The sequence below is a fragment of the Onychomys torridus genome, chromosome 4 (genome assembly GCF_903995425.1).
Source record: "Onychomys torridus chromosome 4, mOncTor1.1, whole genome shotgun sequence".
Classification (NCBI taxonomy): domain Eukaryota; kingdom Metazoa; phylum Chordata; class Mammalia; order Rodentia; family Cricetidae; genus Onychomys; species Onychomys torridus.
In genome coordinates, this window is record NC_050446.1 from 39660052 (window position 1) to 39679319 (window position 19268).

The window sequence follows — 19268 nt, forward strand, 5'->3', positions numbered from 1 at the left end:
TGCATCTTGTGTGTATGTTTTCAGGGCTGACCATTTGTACTGGATAACCAACTGGTGTGTTCTTTCCATAGGAAGACTGCACCTCCTGCTCTCTGCATTCTCTGTCTGTAGCTCAACTCAGGGATCATTTCGGAAAAATGGGGGAAAGTTAGAGGACCAGGGAGTTTGCTGTGAGACTGTGTCTCCGAGGACTGTCGGCCACTCTCTCCAGAACCCCTCTCCCAAGACTGCTTGTGTTCATCTTCTTTTCTCCCCTTTCTTAAAAGGAAACACTGCATCAGTTCCGAGGCACATCCTTCTGAGCAGATCTCTTTACTAAGCTCTCACATGGTTCACTTATACCCCAAATCTCTTTTCACCTTGAGTCTTTCCTTGTAAACTAGAGTTCAAGTCGAGGAAGTGCTGCACTTTCTTTTCTGCTCTATCAATCCAGTGCTGTTCATTGGTCTAATGTGTAACATGTAGGAATTTCTGGTTTGACCCTTCTTTGCCTTTCTTATGTCTTCTTACATTATCCCCTCACATGGTCTCTAAGTTCTGAAGTACATAGCAGATATCCAGGTAAACCTCCCTCTCTCTGTCTCTGGTGATTTGAAGACTGAAATCGACTTTCTGCCAGACTCCTGGCAAAGCCAATGACTGTAATGTGTTAGGCTACTCCATAACTGCTTACCTGGTTACTAACTCTCAGTAAGTGTGAGAAGTTTGGAGACAGTAATTTTTAAATATATTTTATTTTTGTTATTCTAAATGCTTAACAGCCAATAAATATATATTGATTATAGTGATTTTACATTGTTTGAAATTTTAAAATATTATTTGAAAGTAAAGAGTATTCTAATGTTACATAGATAAAACAGAAAGTCTAATATTTCAATACTGAATATGTTTTTCAGCCTTCAGTCTGGAAACCTGCAGAATTATGATTGCCATGTTGGATGTATCCTTGAATAAAAATAGAAAATACCAAAATATAGAGTTATTGCTTTCTTCACGTTAAACCAGTTGTTAATTTTAGAGCTAACTATATTTTGTAAGATCCTGTTTAAAGTCTACATAGTTTCATTCTCACATAGAAATCTATTCTTTGACTGGGTCTTGCTAGCTAACTACACAAGAATATGTTCTTTTTTGGTTAGTAATTTGGGGTATAGGATCAGATAAATCCTCTCAGCTACCAAAACTTATTTTTGTTAATAAAACTGTTAGAGAGACTATACAGGAAAAATGGGATTTAACGAATTCAAGGAGCTTTGGGCAGCTCTTAGTGCCTGGAAGCAGAACTTCATGACAATTGATCAAGACCAAAGTGGTACTGTAGAACATCATGAGCTGAGTCAAGCCATCACTCTTATGGGTAAGACTATTAACATCTTTTAGAATCCTGGAGAATCATCTGTACTCAATGACCAAGTTATGGATCTTTTTATATTGATAAAGATGTGTTTATTATTTTTTATGGGCTTGTATGTTTGCCTGCAAGTATGTATGTGTACTATATGTGCGCTTGTTGCTCTAGGAGCCCAGAAGGGAGGGTTAGATTCCTTGGAACTGGAGTTACACAAGGTTGTAAGCTACCATGTGCATGCTAGTAACCGAACCTAGTTCCTCTTGCAAGAGCAGAAAGTGTTCTTAGCCACTGAGTGATCTTTTCAGCTTACAAATTATGAATCTGGGTTGTTTTAATTTGCTAAGTAATAAGGAACTGTTTTCTGTTAGTGTGTCCCTTAACTTAGGCTCACAGTTGTAAGTGAATCCTGATCAAAGACACCAACACAATCGTTATTATTGTTACTTCTTCACTTTGTTTTGTTGGAGTGTTGAAGACTGAATCTTCAGTCTTGCATATTTGAAACCATCATTGTACCATTGAGCCCTATCTCCAGTCCATAAATTTGTCTGAGATTTCTTACAAAGATAATCATTCATTCATTCTGAATTCCCTGAGTATAATTATCATCCCTAATGTCAGCACCCACCACTTGCATTCCATTGTTTGTAACTTGGTGGACGCTTTTATTATTCGTGAAAGGCTTATCTCAGTCAATCACATGTATATACTGGAGTCTAGCTTTTCAACAGAAAAAATAATTTGTTTTGTTTTCCATCTTTGTTCTTACACAGTATAGAACACACAAGACAGGTATGGAAAAACTTCAAGGTGGGAAGATTGCATTTCAGATGAGTTTAAAAGATGTAACTATCTTCATTGTACTTCTTATAGGCTAAGGTTCTTGGTTCTCTTGCAGAGTGGTAAGATGCAATGATGCTTAATTTGCTAACAGGTAACAGTGGCACTTTTCCATCTTATATTCCTTTTCTTCTCTCTATTTTTTTAGACAGATTTTTCACTCTGCTCACTCTATAACCCAGACCGATCTGGAACTTACTGTGTAGCCCAGGCCTACCTCAACTTCACTGAGACCCTTCTGCCTTGGTCTCCTGAGTTATAAGCATGAGCCATAATTTACGTAGTTTTGCCTAGTTTTTAAGTAGTTTTCTTGAGTCTCTTCTCTTGTAATTTTATACATAGTTATTTATAAACAAAATGTATATGTGTGAAAATTACCTGTTTGAAAATGATATGTCAAAGAGCTCACACTAGTGATTTTTTTCAAGTTAGTTGTAAAAATAGACATTTTATTTTCATATCTAGGGAAAATCATGACCATATAAACATGTTTAACTGTAGATACATACTAATAATTGATTTAACTCGACTTTTAATAGTATAATTTTTAAAAATTAGTGGTTTTTTTTTTTTTCAAAAAGTGAAGAAGTTCAAAGCGTTCAGGCAAGCCTCAGAGAGGAAGAAAAGGTTATTCTGGGTGGGGCCTGCAAGAAAGTGGGTCAAGTGGGTCAAGCTGAGTGGCCTGAATTTGATTCCCAGGCTCCACATGGTAGAGGGAGAGCACTGACTCCTGCCAAGTTGTCTTCTGACCTGCAGACAATTGCTGTGTCGTGTGTGTGTGTGTGTGTGTGTGTGTGTGCCCCTGAAACTGTAATCAAAGGTTTAAGTGCTCAGTAGCATTCAAACTTAACACCTTCAGATATCTTTAAAGTCATTCAAGTCATAGGAAAGTTTTAGAAATTGTATTCATACCATGTGTAGATCATAGCTCACTAGAAGGATGCTTAAATGCACTTTCACATAGTTGTGTTAGTTTGTGTGTTTTGGTATGGCTCTTAATTTAAGCATGTTTTATGGGATATATACTGATCTCTCTCTCTCTCACACACACACACACACATATACACACACATATGTATCTTATATATATATATATGATATCATATGTGAATTTATATATATGATTTATTTTGCTTTGTAGTGTTGGCCTTGGCCCCTAGCCCTATGAGTTATATTTTATTATAACTATAGGTAGAGTTTTTCCTTCTGGCACTAATTTTTATCTTTGGCTGGATTGGTGTCATTTTTTTTCTAAATCTACTGATTCATTAATATGTAGACCATAATGCATCATTCTCCTGAGTTATAGATACATGTCTCATTAAATAATTAGGATCATGCTTGGAGTATAGCAAATGGAATCAAAGTTGTGCTTCTATTATTTTATATTCATTCTTTTTAAACATCTTGCTTTTCAGATAAAATATTTTCAAATGAAAGTAATCAAGCAGTCAAAGGTAGAACTTAAAACTGACTCAAAGCACTTAACATGGGAAGTGCACGATCAGAAACTGTGCATAGGCCGGCTACACACCCAGTAATATTAGTGACGATGGGGCTTGAAGAAAGAACTAATGAAGTCATAAATATGAATGAGGAATAGAAAAACTTACAGAAGAAATAACATTTTCTTGTTTCTACCACTTTTAAGCAGGTTAATTTTCAGATATTCTTTAGAAAAATAAACCAGACAGAAATATAGCATTTGAAATGATAACCAAGATTAATAATTATCCTTCCTTTGGTACTTTTTAAAAACTGCAGTATCAAAATGTTAAAACCCCTACCAAATACCCCAGGAGTAATTTCAAAATTATTTCAAGATGGGTTTTTTTCTGTGTAGTCCTCTGGCTGTCCTGGAACTTCTTTTGTAGACCAGGCTAGCCTCAAACTCAGAACTTGGCGATCCACCTGTGTCTGCCTCCTTAGTGCTGGGATTAAAGGAATGTGCCACCATTGCCTGGTATAAAAATATATTTTAAATGCCAAAGAAGATAGTTGTTTTCTTCCTTTAGAATTGCTTTTGTTACAAAGTTAGAATTGTGTCAGCTATTTACACTTGATGGAATTATTAATGAGTCTGTTGTCTGACCATTTTCATAGTAATTTATGTATGTCTAAGTTATACTTTTGAAGGCTTTTGCTCAGTGGTAGAGTCCTTGCCTCTTTCCCATGTATAAGCACTTATAGACAATCTTCAGTCCTGCCAAAAATAAATAGGATATATTTTGTGCAGAAAGAATTTTGAAAGTTAATCTATTTCATGACTTTATTAGTAGTAGTGTTTTGGTGTTTTATGGTGTTTAACATTGAAGGTTTTAATGTGTAGATCTTCTTCCTTAGGGTACAGGTTGAGTCCTCAGACATTAGCTGCTATTGTTAAACGCTACAGCAAGAATGGCAGAATTTTCTTTGATGACTATGTTGCCTGCTGTGTGAAGCTTCGTGCCCTGACAGGTATTCAGCATTTCAAAGTGGATTCAATTTACATGGCCATTTTTTCTTGAACAGTGTATTTGTTTCTTTGAACAAATTTTAAGTGTTTTCTTTATTGACTGTGATATCTAAATAGTCTTAAAGATTTAAAATATGAATGTTGATAGAGAATCGTTGAAAGCTCAGAGTTTTAGAAGATTTTCATATTTAAATTTCTTACACTGTTAAGACACTTAAGATACAGTCAGATCTAGCACCAGGAAACATTCAGTAATGGGAATTAATGGGTTTCCAATTATAATTTTAAAACATAATTTTTGTGTGTAAAGATTTCTTTAGGCGAAGAGATCACTTGCAACAAGGGATTGTGAACTTCGTGTATGAGGATGTAAGTATTCTGAACTCACTGTAACATTTGTGTTTTGTTGTTGGTTATTGAAAAATTAAATGATGGGACCAGTAAGGTAGCTTAGCGTTTGTCACCAAGCAGATAACCCGAGTTCTGGTACCAGGACCCATGTGGTAGAAAGAGAAACATTCTCCTGAAAGCTGTCCTTTGAGTTCCACGTATGCTTCTTGACATGAAGTCTCGAACATGTATGCATGTGCGTGTGCGCCCCCACCCCACTAAATTAATTGGCAAATATATAAATGCAATAAAAGTTGAAAGACATTAATTGATCCAAAGCACAAACACTGAAAATAATATATTGGGTGGCTACATTATTTTGTATGTTTTTCAGTAATACTAATATAAGGTTAATATTGGTATGTTGTAAAATTGCATGACTTGTGTTTGGTAGTTGATTTTTCCAAGATTTTAATGGTAAACACTAACTTATGATTATTTTTTCCTAAGAGTGAGCTTCCTAATATTTTCAGTGACAAAATGTGAAGCTGCTACTCTTTCAGTTCAAATACCCTCTCCGTGCACCCAGTTCCAGTTGTTTCTAGATTGAAGCTAATGGTTTTCATATGTGCTTTGGTGCTTTAGAGGTTTTTGTCTTGGATTTCTTATGTTTCTTACTAGAAGGTATGGGGTAGACAATACTTTGTTGATTCATACGTGTTTGAATTATAAGTCTTAAACAGTTCCTTTTTATTACAGTAAACGTTCTCATGGAATATAGTTAATTTAAACAAATAAAACCCATTTGTTGTTGGTATGTGATAACGCTTCTCATGTCTTAGTTTCTGCAGGGCACTATGACAATTTGAAAGCCTAGCGTTCAAAAGGTGAAGAAATACTGAAGAATCCTTCTGCTTCGCTGAAACAGACTGGACTACCTAAAATTAAAAGTTCGGAGAACTTTTCCCTATCTCTTCCTGTTCAAGTCCCTATTGCCATTTCTGTTATTTAACCTTACAGCAATTTCAATGCAATAACTTTTTTATTTGGGGTACATTATTTTTGGAAAAGTTATGATGTTGCAGATATATGGACACTGTCTTGAAATGTTGCTAATGATATGTAGCTAATTGATACCCGCACACCTGAGCCTTGGTTTTTAACAATAATAGTGTATAAGAATGGAGTCACATGACAGATTGTCTACAAAGCCAAATAACAAAAGTCTAGATAAAACTTTTATATTATCTAAAGGCTACAAGTTATACTTCTGATTTTGTTCATGTCTGTGGGTGTTTCTGGGAATGAGTCAGTCATAGAGGACATCTGCCCTTTTTGATGTCTTTGGCTTTTGATTACACCATCAGAGAACATAACCTCCTGTTCTTGGCTTATAAATAAGAAAACTTTAGTTCCTAAAACTTTATCCAAATTTGCGTCTGTCAGCCTATGGTAGTAGGCATTGTTTTACCTTTTTTATTTCATTGTTTATTTTTCTACAATATATTTTATTATTTTCCTATTTTTTCCTTTTTTAAAAAATCTCTGTTTTGGTTTAGCTTTGTTTTGTGAGAGGGGACTTTAACTACATAGCCCAGCGGCACACAAACTCATGGTCCTCCTACCCCACTCCCCGCCATTGTGTGCAGAGGTTCAAGTCCTGCACTCTAGTGCCCATCTGAAAGTTTTAAAATGAAGATACCTTTCTCTTTCATTAGTGATGGTATAGATAAGCTAATGACACATTTTAGTGAAGTGTCAGCTTTCACTCATGTTTGTTCTTTTTTATTCTTTAAATCTAGGTGCTGCTCTTAGCTAATGGCAACAGTTTATAAAATTAAAAAAAATCGTGTAATCTGCTACTGTTTAGAAGTTCTCTGTTGGTTTGACAACACGTGTGTGTGTGTGTGTGTGTGTGTGTGTGTTTGTGTGTGTGTGTGTGTGTTGTGTATCAAGAAGTGTTTTGACTTTTTTCCTTTGTGAACTCTACTCTATTAGCAGCATTTCTGGTGAAATTTTCTATAGTGATTTCAAGTACTCACCAGGTTCTTTGCACTAAGTTCTCTGGTATAAGATGTTAGAGTTAATTGAGTTTCTAACGTGGAAAACACCCTGTCTTTATTAATGAAGATCTGATAGACCACTGAATTTTCATATATTTTTAACTGAACATATATCTAGCTGAAGAAAAATGCAAATAGATGCAATTTTAGTTTAGCTGTTGATCAAATTGAATATTTTAAAAGAAAATACCATGTTTTTTTAAACAGGTAAACCTCTTTTATAAATACAGAAATTTTAAAAGCAGCAAAAACACCTTTTACTTGAAAAGACCCTGGAAAAGAATTGATGTCTAGTCATTTTGATATTGATTGCTCTATAGTTTCCTATCAAATCCATGTAGTCAGTTTTATAAGACTTGGCTGATGAATACTCCACACACATTGTCCTCTGAATATTTGTTTCATTACCACATATTTAATAACCTGAAAGAGTATTTACTGAACCATTGAATGTACAGAATCTGAAGCTGTTGTAGGAAAAAGAAGCCACATTATGCTATTATAAATTATTGAGTAATGAACACTCTTGATGTATAAGTGCTTTTATTTATACAGTAAACATGTTTCCATGTCATTGTGAGAATTTTTTAATAAACATTCAAATAGCTTGCTGTAAAGTTTTGTATCATACAAAATTTGTTACATATATACTGTGATGAGATGCATCGGTTCAAACAACAGTGCATTAATTAATTCAGCTGTTATCTCAAAGATTGCCAAATGATTAAATGTCAGGTGTACTTCTAGTCTGAGTGGCAGTTTACACATTTTAAATTACATCAAGGGAAAATCAATACTATGGGAATCTTGATTTGGTCCACTTTAAACGTATTTTAAGGACTGTGCTCATTAACCTATTTGAGGCATGCATCAGAAAAAGAAAGTAACAAATATATATTCAAGTTATATATTTATTTCCAGAAAAGACATTTACCTTGGAAGAAAGTAGAATTTATCAAGGTAGTTTAAACTCTGTGCAATTAAAAAAATAACAAAATCAATTTGTGATATATTTCTTTAATTAAAATATACAAATCAAGTTCACTTGTACTCTTATGATATTACTAATTGGACAAACAAAATAAATACTATTTATGAGAAATGTGCTTTTTTTTAATGTCCTTTATCTTTGACAAACTAAAGTGGATATGTTTTGTCCTGTTAACAGCTTTCTGTAAATTTGATAGGGGTATGTTTTTGAAAATCTCTAAGTTGAACCCATTGCTCAGAATCCCAGACCCCTTTCAGTTAGCACTTCCTTTGCTTAAAAGTGTAAAGCACAACCGTGGCTCTTTTATTACTTTGGTGCTTGCTTGAAAAAATTCCGTTTGTTTTTTTAATGTAACCATTTATGTAGTGGGCTAAGCTTCCTCATATAAATGCCTATGGAAGGCTAAGGTATCATCTAAAATATGTCTGGAGAGTATTGTGTATTATTGGAGGTTACAAATGCAAATGTTTAGAATGTCTGTGAGGTGGTGAATGCAGACAGTATTAAAGGAATACAGGTCTTAACATTTCTCATTTAGACCAAGATCAAGACATCTCTCCATATACTAAATTAAAATTTCCTTGTAATTTAGAACACTGAGAAGGAAACTTTCCAGCAAAACATTTGGAGAACTCGGGGAACCCTTCAGACTCAAGACCTGTTCATCATTTGAATGCTAGGAAACCCATGCTTTGAATCCTTCTTGTGTGTTCCCTTCTACTTAGTTTTAAAGAATTTTTCCCATCTTACAATGGAAAGAGCATATGTTCTTATTATTCCTTTTATCCAAGTAGCTTCATAATACGTAGTGCAGTTAGTTAAAACCCAGGCTTGCTTCTACCAGTCCGACCCTACAGTGAGTAGACATACAGAGTGCTTCTGCCTCACCACCATGCACCACAATTAGAAAATATACAGACAGGGGTTTTGCCCATGTGCTGGTCTTGTTGTCAGGTATGCCCTTTCATTAACATCAAGAAGTTTCAGAACATCATTTAATAGCTATATGGAGAGATGTGTAAACCAGGTATTGTAGATTTCCAATTCTGATGTATTGGGGGTTGGAGTTTAACCTTTTCTCTAAGCATAAACATCTAAATATATAGACACATGCATATAACCATTTTGACTTAATTGTCTGTATTGTTTATTTAGTTGTCTTATTTTTCTGTGATTACTGAAATTGCAAAAGATAACCTGAACAGTGTTCTAGAAATATACTAATTAAAGACTCGTTATTTTGTAAATTATAGGTCATTTAAAATGACTTTAGGATTTACTGGACTTTTAAATGCATATTTAATTTCTTACAGTTGTGTAAATACAGGACCCTCAAGTATGTCTTAAGGTAAGAGATAATATGCTATGGAACGTTGCCAGGTATTTTGCCATCTATACTTTGACTCTGATCTCACTATCAGTTTCACTTACAGAGGGCGATGTAATATTTCCTGCTGTCTGTAATAACTTTGGTTTTACATTTATCGCATGGGGCCGTATGCCCTTGGCTTCTTAAATCTTAAAAAGGAAGCATGAGGCATCTGTGTCACCGCACAGACAGCGCCACCCTTAGTGCATGCTGTGTCAGCGCCGACAACTCTTGTTGAAAAGTGTCTTTGAAGATAGTGGGAATTGGCTTACGTGACACCCAAGCAACCAGGGGAGAAATTAATCCTGTCTGAAACTTCCTCAAGAGGAAATAATAGCTGCATACTTCCATTCTTGAATGAAAAGATGAGCCAAGCTCTCATTAAGAATGAGCTATTTTGAATGTACGTTAAAGGCCATTTATCCTTCAGAAAATTGTAGTGAACAATAAACATTTCAGCCATTTACTGCCATGGTTCTGTTGGGGCAAAGTAAAATGTATTTGAGTCCTTTAAATTCAGATTTAATGCTCTCGGCCCAGGTTGCTGGTGGTCTACTGGAACTCGGTAAAACCATAGCACTGTTACAATGACGTGAATTTCAAATTGATCAGCACCACCATGCCTATATCTAGTACTGGACTTAATAAAACATTGGAATTTGTTGGCTTTGCTATTAAAAGTACACTAGCTAGCTAATAAGATTTACTTTCTTTTCCCCCAAAATAAATTCTTTTACAAATTCTTGAGTTTTTCATGTATAAATAGATGAGAAATTAGGTTTCATTCTTAAATTAGGTTATATATACTATATTTTCAATACAACTTGTATAGTTCTTTCAGCTACCAAAATTTTGCAACCATTTTTTACATGAAATTTACATTTTTCTTATGTACAGTTATTTGTAGAAGGTTATTGCAAAACTAGCTGTGCAAATAGATTACACTGTCAACACCACATACCAATCTTTGAGGAAAATATTGGCTAAAAAATAAATATTTCTGCACAGAATATTTCAAAAGCGTTGTGATTCCATGCTACATTATGTGCATAAAGACTATGAAGTAGTATGTGTTGGGTGGATTGTTTCATTTAGTTGAAAGCATTCCAGAGTTCTGTGTAACAGGGTGTGAGTGAGCTTCCAGATATCAGATGACTGAGATTTTCAAGTGATCACACACATTCTTTTCTGAAATACGTTATTCATTGACTGGCAAGCCTTCTGGGATAATATATTTTCTCATCAGAATTATGAAATGAAAATTTCGGCTATAAAGAGGCCATGTGCCTTTCATTAAAATCAGTAGGAGCCCAGGAGTAAAGTAGAGATTCTTTGATATTGTCGTTGTGTTTTGTGCCACTGGGAGAAGGGCGCAATGCCATTTCGATGCTACTGTAACTCTGTAAGCCTTTGAGGAGATTGTGGGAAGAGCTCATCACAACTTGACTGATCCTTCAGTTTTCCTTCTAATTAGGGATAAGGAATGTGGTGTGGACTTTTCTTATGCATTCACATATAATATAAATAAAAATAAAAACTGATACAGTTAAAATGCTCACAGTTGTGGTTACTCACAATTATGAGTTTTTAAATTGCATCATAACATACCAGAAGTCCAAAAAACGTGAGTTAAACATACAAAGCTTTGAAATCACAGGTGCCCCAAATTATTTCACATCTTTCAAAATATGTTAACTAATGGGAATCACAGATGACATGAATACAGTTCAGGAATTAATATAAATTTTGGCATTAATTTAAAAAGAATAGCCATGTTCACATTTCTACGTCTCATAATAAAAAGATTTAATTGGGAGCACAGTTGCAATAGTTCTTGCTGTGCATGTTTAAAAGTTTGATTATGGCTGGTAAAGCGATGGACCGGGTCAACTAAGTATATAGTTTTGAATACATTTATATTCATTTATAGTTATAACATGGTAGTTTAAAATAACTTCCGATTAGTCATTTCTCAACCTTCATGTACTAGTCAACAAAATAATCTTTGTGATAGTTTCTTTTCTTGCTGTCAAATGTCAGTCTGTGTCTTCTATGAATTTTGGTTTTCTGTACTGGTCATTAAAACAGTGTATTTTACCAAAATACATTACAGTCTCTATAATGACATCCTAAGTATGGGTGGACCTTGCTCAGTCATGGTGCCCAATATTTTATGAAGCATTGGAAATATATCCCATTAGTTTTTAAAAGGCTAACAACACCACTTTAAGAAGAGACACAAGTAAACAGATCTGAAAGAGAACATTTGAGGAATCAGGCAGAGAAGGGGCAAAGATCTCAAACCGAGAAAACATCTGTATTGTGGATGCATCACTCTACAGGTGTTGGCTGAACACCTGGGTGCTAATGCAGAAGAGATGGCCCTAACATAAATACTGTCTCCTGTTAACAACCTCATCATTGGCGGGGGCATGAAACCACTTTGTGGAATTCTGTTACATATTGAGTGTCAGTTGCGTGGAGAAAAAAAAAAATGATAAAACACGTTTTCACATAACCATCAGTGTCATTATGCCATTCCTGAACACTGCTTTGTGGTGATGTGCAAACTACAGGGCAGATTTGCTTCTTTACCTGGAGCATGGCTTCTGCACATTTCCACGTGGACATTTTAGAGAGCTATTCCAAAAAATCACTTGTGCTTACATGATTTTGGATACTGAGGATCACTTTGGACTTCTTTCCTCACCCATAAATGGAATGGGTAGGATTTGATTTCAGCTTTACCACACCAAGACTTTCTGCCATTTTCAGCATTCCACACTGAGGACTCGGGTGTCTGTGATCTACTGGATGCATGTGTGTGGTGAGAGAAAGGGGTTGGGTGCCTGAAAAGTGCCCTTACCCCTGTGAAGTTCTGGGGTTTGTAAAAACAGCAATTGTGTTTTTACTTTCAAAATTGAATTATATTTTGTAAATAGTTTCAAATACCCATCTGGGAACTCTATCATGTCCAAGGAGACACTGAACAGTGCACTAGCTTTTATAGAATCCACCTTTACAGAAATTCACCTTACAGAATTTAACACTAATTCAGAGCAACAGAGGGAGTCACATCCTCACCACCAATATTCTCAATATTATTACTTGAAAGCCATCGAGCTAAGAGCACAAAATTAAGGGAAAGATTGCAGCTACACTTAAGTTTTCCAGAATCAAAAACTTCGGTCTTGGAAGCAGCCGTTTAGTTACTTAGCACTTGTTCAAAAGAAAATTTTTTTTTCTTCCTAATTGTTTTTAATGTCATGTTCCTGGCAGGGGGTTGGGGGTACATTTTATGATTTTTTTTTAAAGCACCTACTTTGTGCCAGGCACAATTTTTTTTTATTTGATTTTGTTTCTCCCAAACTTTAGTGAGGCAAGGACTATAATCTCATTTTTAAAGATTCAAGAGAAAGCTCACAGAAGGTAATTCACTCAGCATGACATAGCATGTGAGTAAGAGTTACTGTTAGGATTGAGTTGGCCTGACTACAGAACATACTTTTTGGACCTCTGTGTTTTAGTATGCATACAGACCCATTAAGGAGAGCTCCTTGAAGGATCAGTGCTTGGTCCCAGCCTTCCTGTTTCTAATTTAGTAGATCTGGCATGAGACTCAGGACCATTTGTTTCTGAGTTTTTAGGTGATCTGAGCACTGCTAACTTCAGGACAACAGCTTAAGACCACTCCACAGCAACCTGTTCTCCAAGCGCCTCTTTGAATGTACAGTATTGACATGTTTATGTTACTACAAAACAGTGATTAAAAATGAGAAATCAACTCAATTTTCTTTTTTTTATCTAAAGGTTTTTAACATTGAGTAAGAAGCCAATTAACACATTGAGAACATGTTTTTTGGTTTTGTTTTATCCATAAATAAACAATATAGAGCCCCTTATATTAAATTACAGCCAGAGTTATAGTTCATTTCTAATTGATTAATTTACTGAATTGATTTTTTCCTGACTATAAAACATATTATTTATTATTAGTTACTTTTTTATATACTGAGGAGGTGATACATTTTTATCATTACGTATAATGTGTAAGTTGTGATTTGAAAATGACATTTGGATATAAATGTTTTTTCTCTTAGGTATTTTAGAGTCATTGTACAAGTTCAAGTCCATACAACCTTGAGTTCTAATATGCACATATTAACCCTGATTCCCAATGTCACTATACCTGACTAGAGTAGAAAACTTAATTCTGATGGCCAGTCCATTATAATGGACTTGAAATTTACATTGTCTCAAATTGGCTCCCTGCTTTGCCCTGTTTGTTGAATTAGTGATTATTATATTAAAAAGATCACTTCTGTATTTTTTATCCCTGGTTTTCTCATCAGCTAATTAAAGTATGGGACTCACCACTGGGATAAAGTGATGAGTCTGAGAGGCAATTCTCTGACCAGCAGTTAATAGCTGTAGGAGAGCAGCTCAGCCAAATCAACTTCAAGACAGCGGGTTTTTGTTGTTGTTGTTGTTGTTTTGTTTGGTTTTTTTTGTTTTTTTTTTTAAAGAACATGGGACTAGATGATAATTTTATGTTAAACCCGAAAGGTGTTATGTCTGTACTTCTAAGTCCCTCTACGGGACTTGTTGGACTGCTTTTTGGCTGGTGTAGTAGTGGGACATGGCCTTAGGCAGGACCCCAAGTTGGAGGTGTCAGGTTGCTTTTGCTAGAAGTGATAGGTAGGGTAATGCTATTTTAAAGTTATTTTTAGGCTGGGACAAGGGGATGCACACTGTACATCAAGATGATTGATTTTCTTATTCATATATCAGTTAAACTATTCACCTGACATTTATGACTGTGTATGTTTATGTTGCTTGGGCACTTTTAAAACGAATATACCATAGGATAAAAAGGTCCCATTATGTTCCTACACAACCCTTTCAGACTTACAATTTAAACAGCACACAATTATTTTATGTGGAGGAATTAAGGAGGGAAGGAGTTTGGATTGTGCTAGAATTTAAACTAGCTGGATGCTTCTATACCACTCCTTATCTTCCCTTTCCCGCATGCCCAGTTTTGATAAAGGAATATAAATAGAGGCTTCCAATAGGCCAAATTGCAGGCATGTCATAACAAATGCTACAGCTGAAGCATTTGCTAGTCAGATCAAACAATCAGACCTCAGTTCCTTACCTGCCAAATCCTCTCTCCTTACAAACGAGCAATCACTAGTGAGTTTATGCTGAATGCTTGTGGAGCTGGGGGAGAACAGTCCTTAGGATATGTGTTGCAGCTGCAGAATGTGCCCCAATATGAGAAGATCCCTAAATCCACATCTAGCTCATTGGCTACTTGCGTGACTCTCCATTGTGTGGCACCTTGTTCGAATGTTTGCTGAATGAGTGAATGAAAGTGGCCAGTAGTCCACATTTGTATCTGTACCATATCAAATGATTTGGGAAGCCTATTCTAATTATTATACTTTTGTTGACTTTACTGGTCTTTTGCCTACGGCATATTTTTAAAAATGTGGGTATGTACTATTTAATCAAATGCAAGATCGCTCTCATATATAAATCTGAAAAAATTGTGGATGTCCTTTTTATAGGTGGCATGTTAAGAGCCACTGCCAACATACAAAATAATCTTCATTTTAAGACTTCAGAAAAATGCACTACTGTAAAAATTTTAGGTAGCTTGTGAATGAAACTACTAAAGAATTTACTAGAGAGATCATTTTATTCTCATACTGATGTTGTCCTATATTCATAGTTGTTTAGCTGAAGACATGCTCGGGGAAGCATTGTGACTCCTCAATCTGTCAGAAAACAGGGCAGGAATTCACAAAGGTCTCTCTGTTCTCCTCCCACTTGCCTGCCTAAAAGCAGGGTATAGAGACTCCTTATGGGCAGATTGCTCACCCGCCCAGAGAAAGCTGGGAGCAGGCAACTGCTTCCCACAGTTTCCTCAACAGTGGAAGCCTGGCACATCTTTGTCCTGTCACCTCTCCAAAATGAGTAGCTCTTGTTGAAGGTCTTATATAACATGGGACGTGAAACTAGGGCCTGAGTTCCTTTTGAAACTCACATGGTTTTTCTTCCATGTGATCTGAAGTTCTACACATTTATTAAGAAAGAACTATATCCTTTGGTACTTTTGGATTTAGCTCCCTTTCTGACTGATATGTATAACTCAAACTTCATGTCTTTTAAATTATTATAGGAAATGAAGGTAAGTAACTATAAACATGTCAGTACAGAAGGAAATCTGTTCTCCAAAGTGACTAACTTCCCTTTATCCACCCCCCAACTCCCCTAAGTTGAGGATCATCTGAGTTATGTTCATGAACACTTTCATTCCTCGGTTTCTTGTTTGCTCGGAAGGCTTTTTCATATTCAAGCACTGATTCAGTAAAAGCGGTAAATAGGAGTCTCCATGCAAGAGAAACTGGAGTTTCCTAACATGCACATGATTTAAAAAATAAAATTAAAAAATAAGGTGCCTTGAGATGCTGGCAGTTTGAACATTTGGAAACAAAAGCTTTATGTATATTTACATCCTAACTGCTCAACTTTACCTTACAAGCTTCAATTTAGGAAAAATATACAGTACTTTTGCATATAATGGTACCTTGTGAGCCCCTGAGTCAAGTAGAGAGGATTTAAATACAAAAAGGAAAACAGCCATTAAAAGCACTTACATTGGATGTGGAGGAAATAGTACAAAATGATTACTTTCCTGGTAGACCAGGATCAGAAACATGCCTATGGAGACCCAAGATCCCTACAGTGCTTAGGGAAGAATCTGGCAGAGATGGGTGCCGGATGGGATGAAGGTAAGTTTTTCTTTGCCGTGGGTGAAGCTCTAAAGATGCATCACTGTCTTGTTTTAAAAGTGAAGTCAAGTTGTCTTCTGAGGCTGTGTTCAGATGTCTTCCGCTTGAGAGGGATTCTTTGGATTTGAGTTTGGATTTTTCAAGGTCTAGAAATTCAGGACTCTGATAGAAAGAAAAGGAAATGTGCTTTTATAATTCATTCCAATAGTTAAATAAGTTATATTCATGTAATTCAGATGTGTTTGCTCTCCCCATTCATTGTATGTGGTTAACACATACATAACACCTCTCTCCTAAAATGGACCCCTAAAATAAGGGGTCTGTTATCTCAAGAAAAGAATTTTAATTTCACCCTGAAGCCAGATTTAAAAGTTTAGTGGGTGTTTTTTTTTTTTGTTTGTTTGTTTGTTTTGTTTTGTTTTTTTAAGTATTCACTTTGAGCTGTGTATGGGTGAGTTTTAATTCAAAATCTAAAGCTGGATTAAGAAATGACTCTTGGTGACTGATCTTATCTAAGAAGGAAAGTGATGAAGGAAATACAATCATCATTCCTATCAGAAATTACTGCCCAAACCAACTGCAAAGAAAACACATAGTTGACCGTATTCCCATCCACTAAAAACCAGGAAGGGAGGAATTAACTTTTGTATTTTGGAAAGACTGTCATTATTTTCCTTTTGACACACTCACTTCTGTTATCATGTTTCATTTTCTAGAAAACTTTACATTCCACACAGAAATGTACATAAGACTGTCTATACATTCTTACGGAGATCATCTTTCTTAGGTTCAGTTGCCCATGATGCTTAAGTAACGGAGAGAGGCACTTCTAGAAGGATTAGAGTCGGGACAAAGGATACTTCACTTGTCTTGTCTCACCATGTATATTATCATTCAAGTGGTAAAAACTTAGAGATGTCTGGTGGCAATGGGGCACAGACATGTTTGCCAGTCTGACTGCCTTTGAACCTCAGATCTAGTCCATTTAACTGTCATCTCTTTTCTTCTCAAGGACCTATCCTGTCTTGTGGCATTGTAGCAAGTTACAGGCTTTTCTCTGACATACTTCTTTTGCTTCTTTTAACCAAGAGCAATTCTTTACCATTAAAATCTCTCCAGTATGCTAGTTTATATTGGTTGATTCTTGAGTGATAGCATTTCCTTTGAAATAACTGCTAATGTTTAGGGAAAGGAGCTTTCTTGCAAGCATGAAGACAATTTGGATCACTAGCAGCCATGTGAAAAGTTGGATTTTGTGCACTTGAAATGCCAACACGGGGGAGGCAGGGGCAAAGGGTCCCTGGTGATCACTGCCAGCAAGTCTGGCCAAATTAGTGATGTTTGTTCATTGAGAGAGCTGTCTTAGGAATAATATACAATGTCATATAATAATATGCCTCTCTCAAAAAATAAGGTGAAGAACTACCTAGAAAGAAACCTTGTGCTTATCTGCTTATCTTCTGACCTCTACATACCCTCCTCCACACACACACACACACACACACACACACACACACACACACACACAAGCTTGTACACATAAATGATACTGTTTAAAATTTTTCTTTAAATCTGTTGTTCACAACTTTTAAGGACAAGTAATGCAAAATCATAGATCCAGTTTACAGAAACCCTGAGCAGAAACAGAGGAGAATGGAAGTCCTCCGTATTTTCCGCATGTGATTCTTACTCAGGTTATCCTGGAGATACACTCAGAGACACCCCAGCTTTACAATGTCCACACTCACTTGGGAGGAGGGGCTGAAACTCCGGTCAGTCTTAATGGATGCTCTGGGGTGACTGGACCTCAGCAGACGGAGGACAGGTCTCTGATACTCGGCTCCTGCAGTCACCATGCTGTAGGCTGGAGGGACCACTGCGGTTTGTTTCTGCAGGAGCTGTAAGATGGTCTGGATGTCTGTGGTCATTTGGGATTCAAGTCTGCAAGACATGCAGGAAGGGGAAAGATAGTCTTAAAGAGTCATGACTTGTAAGAACATCTGAGAAATCATCAGCATTGCCATTAGAACGATGAGCTGCCCTGAACAGGAAAGACAAGAGAGTGGCAGAGGGACTCTCCTACTTGACTCTTTCTATTAGAATCAATTACTCTGACTCAGACCATTGATTTTTTATGCATGAACTAACAGAAAAACAGAGGGTACATACAGTAAGCTTTATTTCTACAGAACGTTGTTGATTTTAAAGTATAAATCACATTTAGAATATTGTGGTCAATAATTATCTGATTTTGCTTAGGTTTTTACTCAATTATTTGTGAACTGTCCCCCCCCCCCCTTTAAAGAAGAACTTGGTAACACATTTCTTTTCTTTAAGTTGTTTTTAAAAAAATTTAGTGCATTAGTGTTTTGCCTATATGCATGTCTGTATGAGGTTGTCAGATCACCTAGAAGTGGAGTTACTGCTGTGAGTCACCATGTAGGTGCTGGGAATTGAACCTGTGTACTTTGAGCAGCCAGTGCTCTTAATTGCTGAGCCCTAGTAATACACTTCTTTAAGATTACAACATCTCAGGAAAACTTAGAAAATTTGTATTTTCACTATGTGCTGATGCAAAAAATGAGATTTCCTGAAAGGAGGGGAACTCAACTAAGAAAACGCCTACATAAGATCGGCTGAAGGGCATTTTCTTAATTAACAATTGATGGGGGAGGGCCACGAGAATTGTGGATGGTGCCATCCCTGGGCTGGTGGTCCTGGGTTCTATAAGAAAGCAGGCTGAGTAAGCTATGAGGAGCAATCCAGTAAGCAGCATTCCTCTATGGCCTCCGTGTCAGCCCCTGCCTCTAGGTTTCAGCCTTGCTTGAGCTCATTCCCTGACTTCCTTTGATATGGAAGCATAAGCTGAATAAACCCTTCCCTCCCCAACTTGCTTTGGTCATGGGACTAGGGACATGTCACAGGGACAGACAATAACCCTGACTAAGATACACTATTCTATCTTGCCTCTCTCCCCTTCAAAGCAAGTTCTATACATGATTCATCATGCTTTCTTTATTTTTCATTTCATTTTATTTTATTTAATGTTCAGTGCTGTTAAACATTAAA

General features: G+C 36.2%; 2 protein-coding genes across 6 annotated transcripts in view; one reads left to right on the forward strand and one right to left on the reverse strand.

The window, feature by feature from the left end:
• Nucleotides 1-6917, forward strand: part of Gca (grancalcin) — a 28136-nt gene extending 21219 nt beyond the window's left edge. The window contains exons 4-8 of the mRNA XM_036185755.1: nucleotides 897-940; nucleotides 1210-1357; nucleotides 4535-4648; nucleotides 4957-5015; nucleotides 5819-6917. Of these exons, the coding sequence (XP_036041648.1) occupies nucleotides 897-940; nucleotides 1210-1357; nucleotides 4535-4648; nucleotides 4957-5015; nucleotides 5819-5845 (392 nt within the window). The 3' untranslated portion in view covers nucleotides 5846-6917. The remainder of the gene's footprint in view (nucleotides 1-896; nucleotides 941-1209; nucleotides 1358-4534; nucleotides 4649-4956; nucleotides 5016-5818) is intronic.
• Nucleotides 6918-7565: 648 nt separating this feature from the next.
• Nucleotides 7566-19268, reverse strand: part of Kcnh7 (potassium voltage-gated channel subfamily H member 7) — a 458805-nt gene continuing 447102 nt past the window's right edge. For all 5 annotated transcript variants that reach the window (XM_036185753.1, XM_036185750.1, XM_036185751.1 and 2 more), the window contains 2 exons: nucleotides 17948-18140; nucleotides 7566-16361 (listed from right to left, as the gene is read on the reverse strand). In XM_036185753.1, coding sequence (XP_036041646.1) covers nucleotides 16095-16361; nucleotides 17948-18140 — 460 coding nt within the window. In that variant the 3' untranslated portion in view covers nucleotides 7566-16094. The remainder of the gene's footprint in view (nucleotides 16362-17947; nucleotides 18141-19268) is intronic.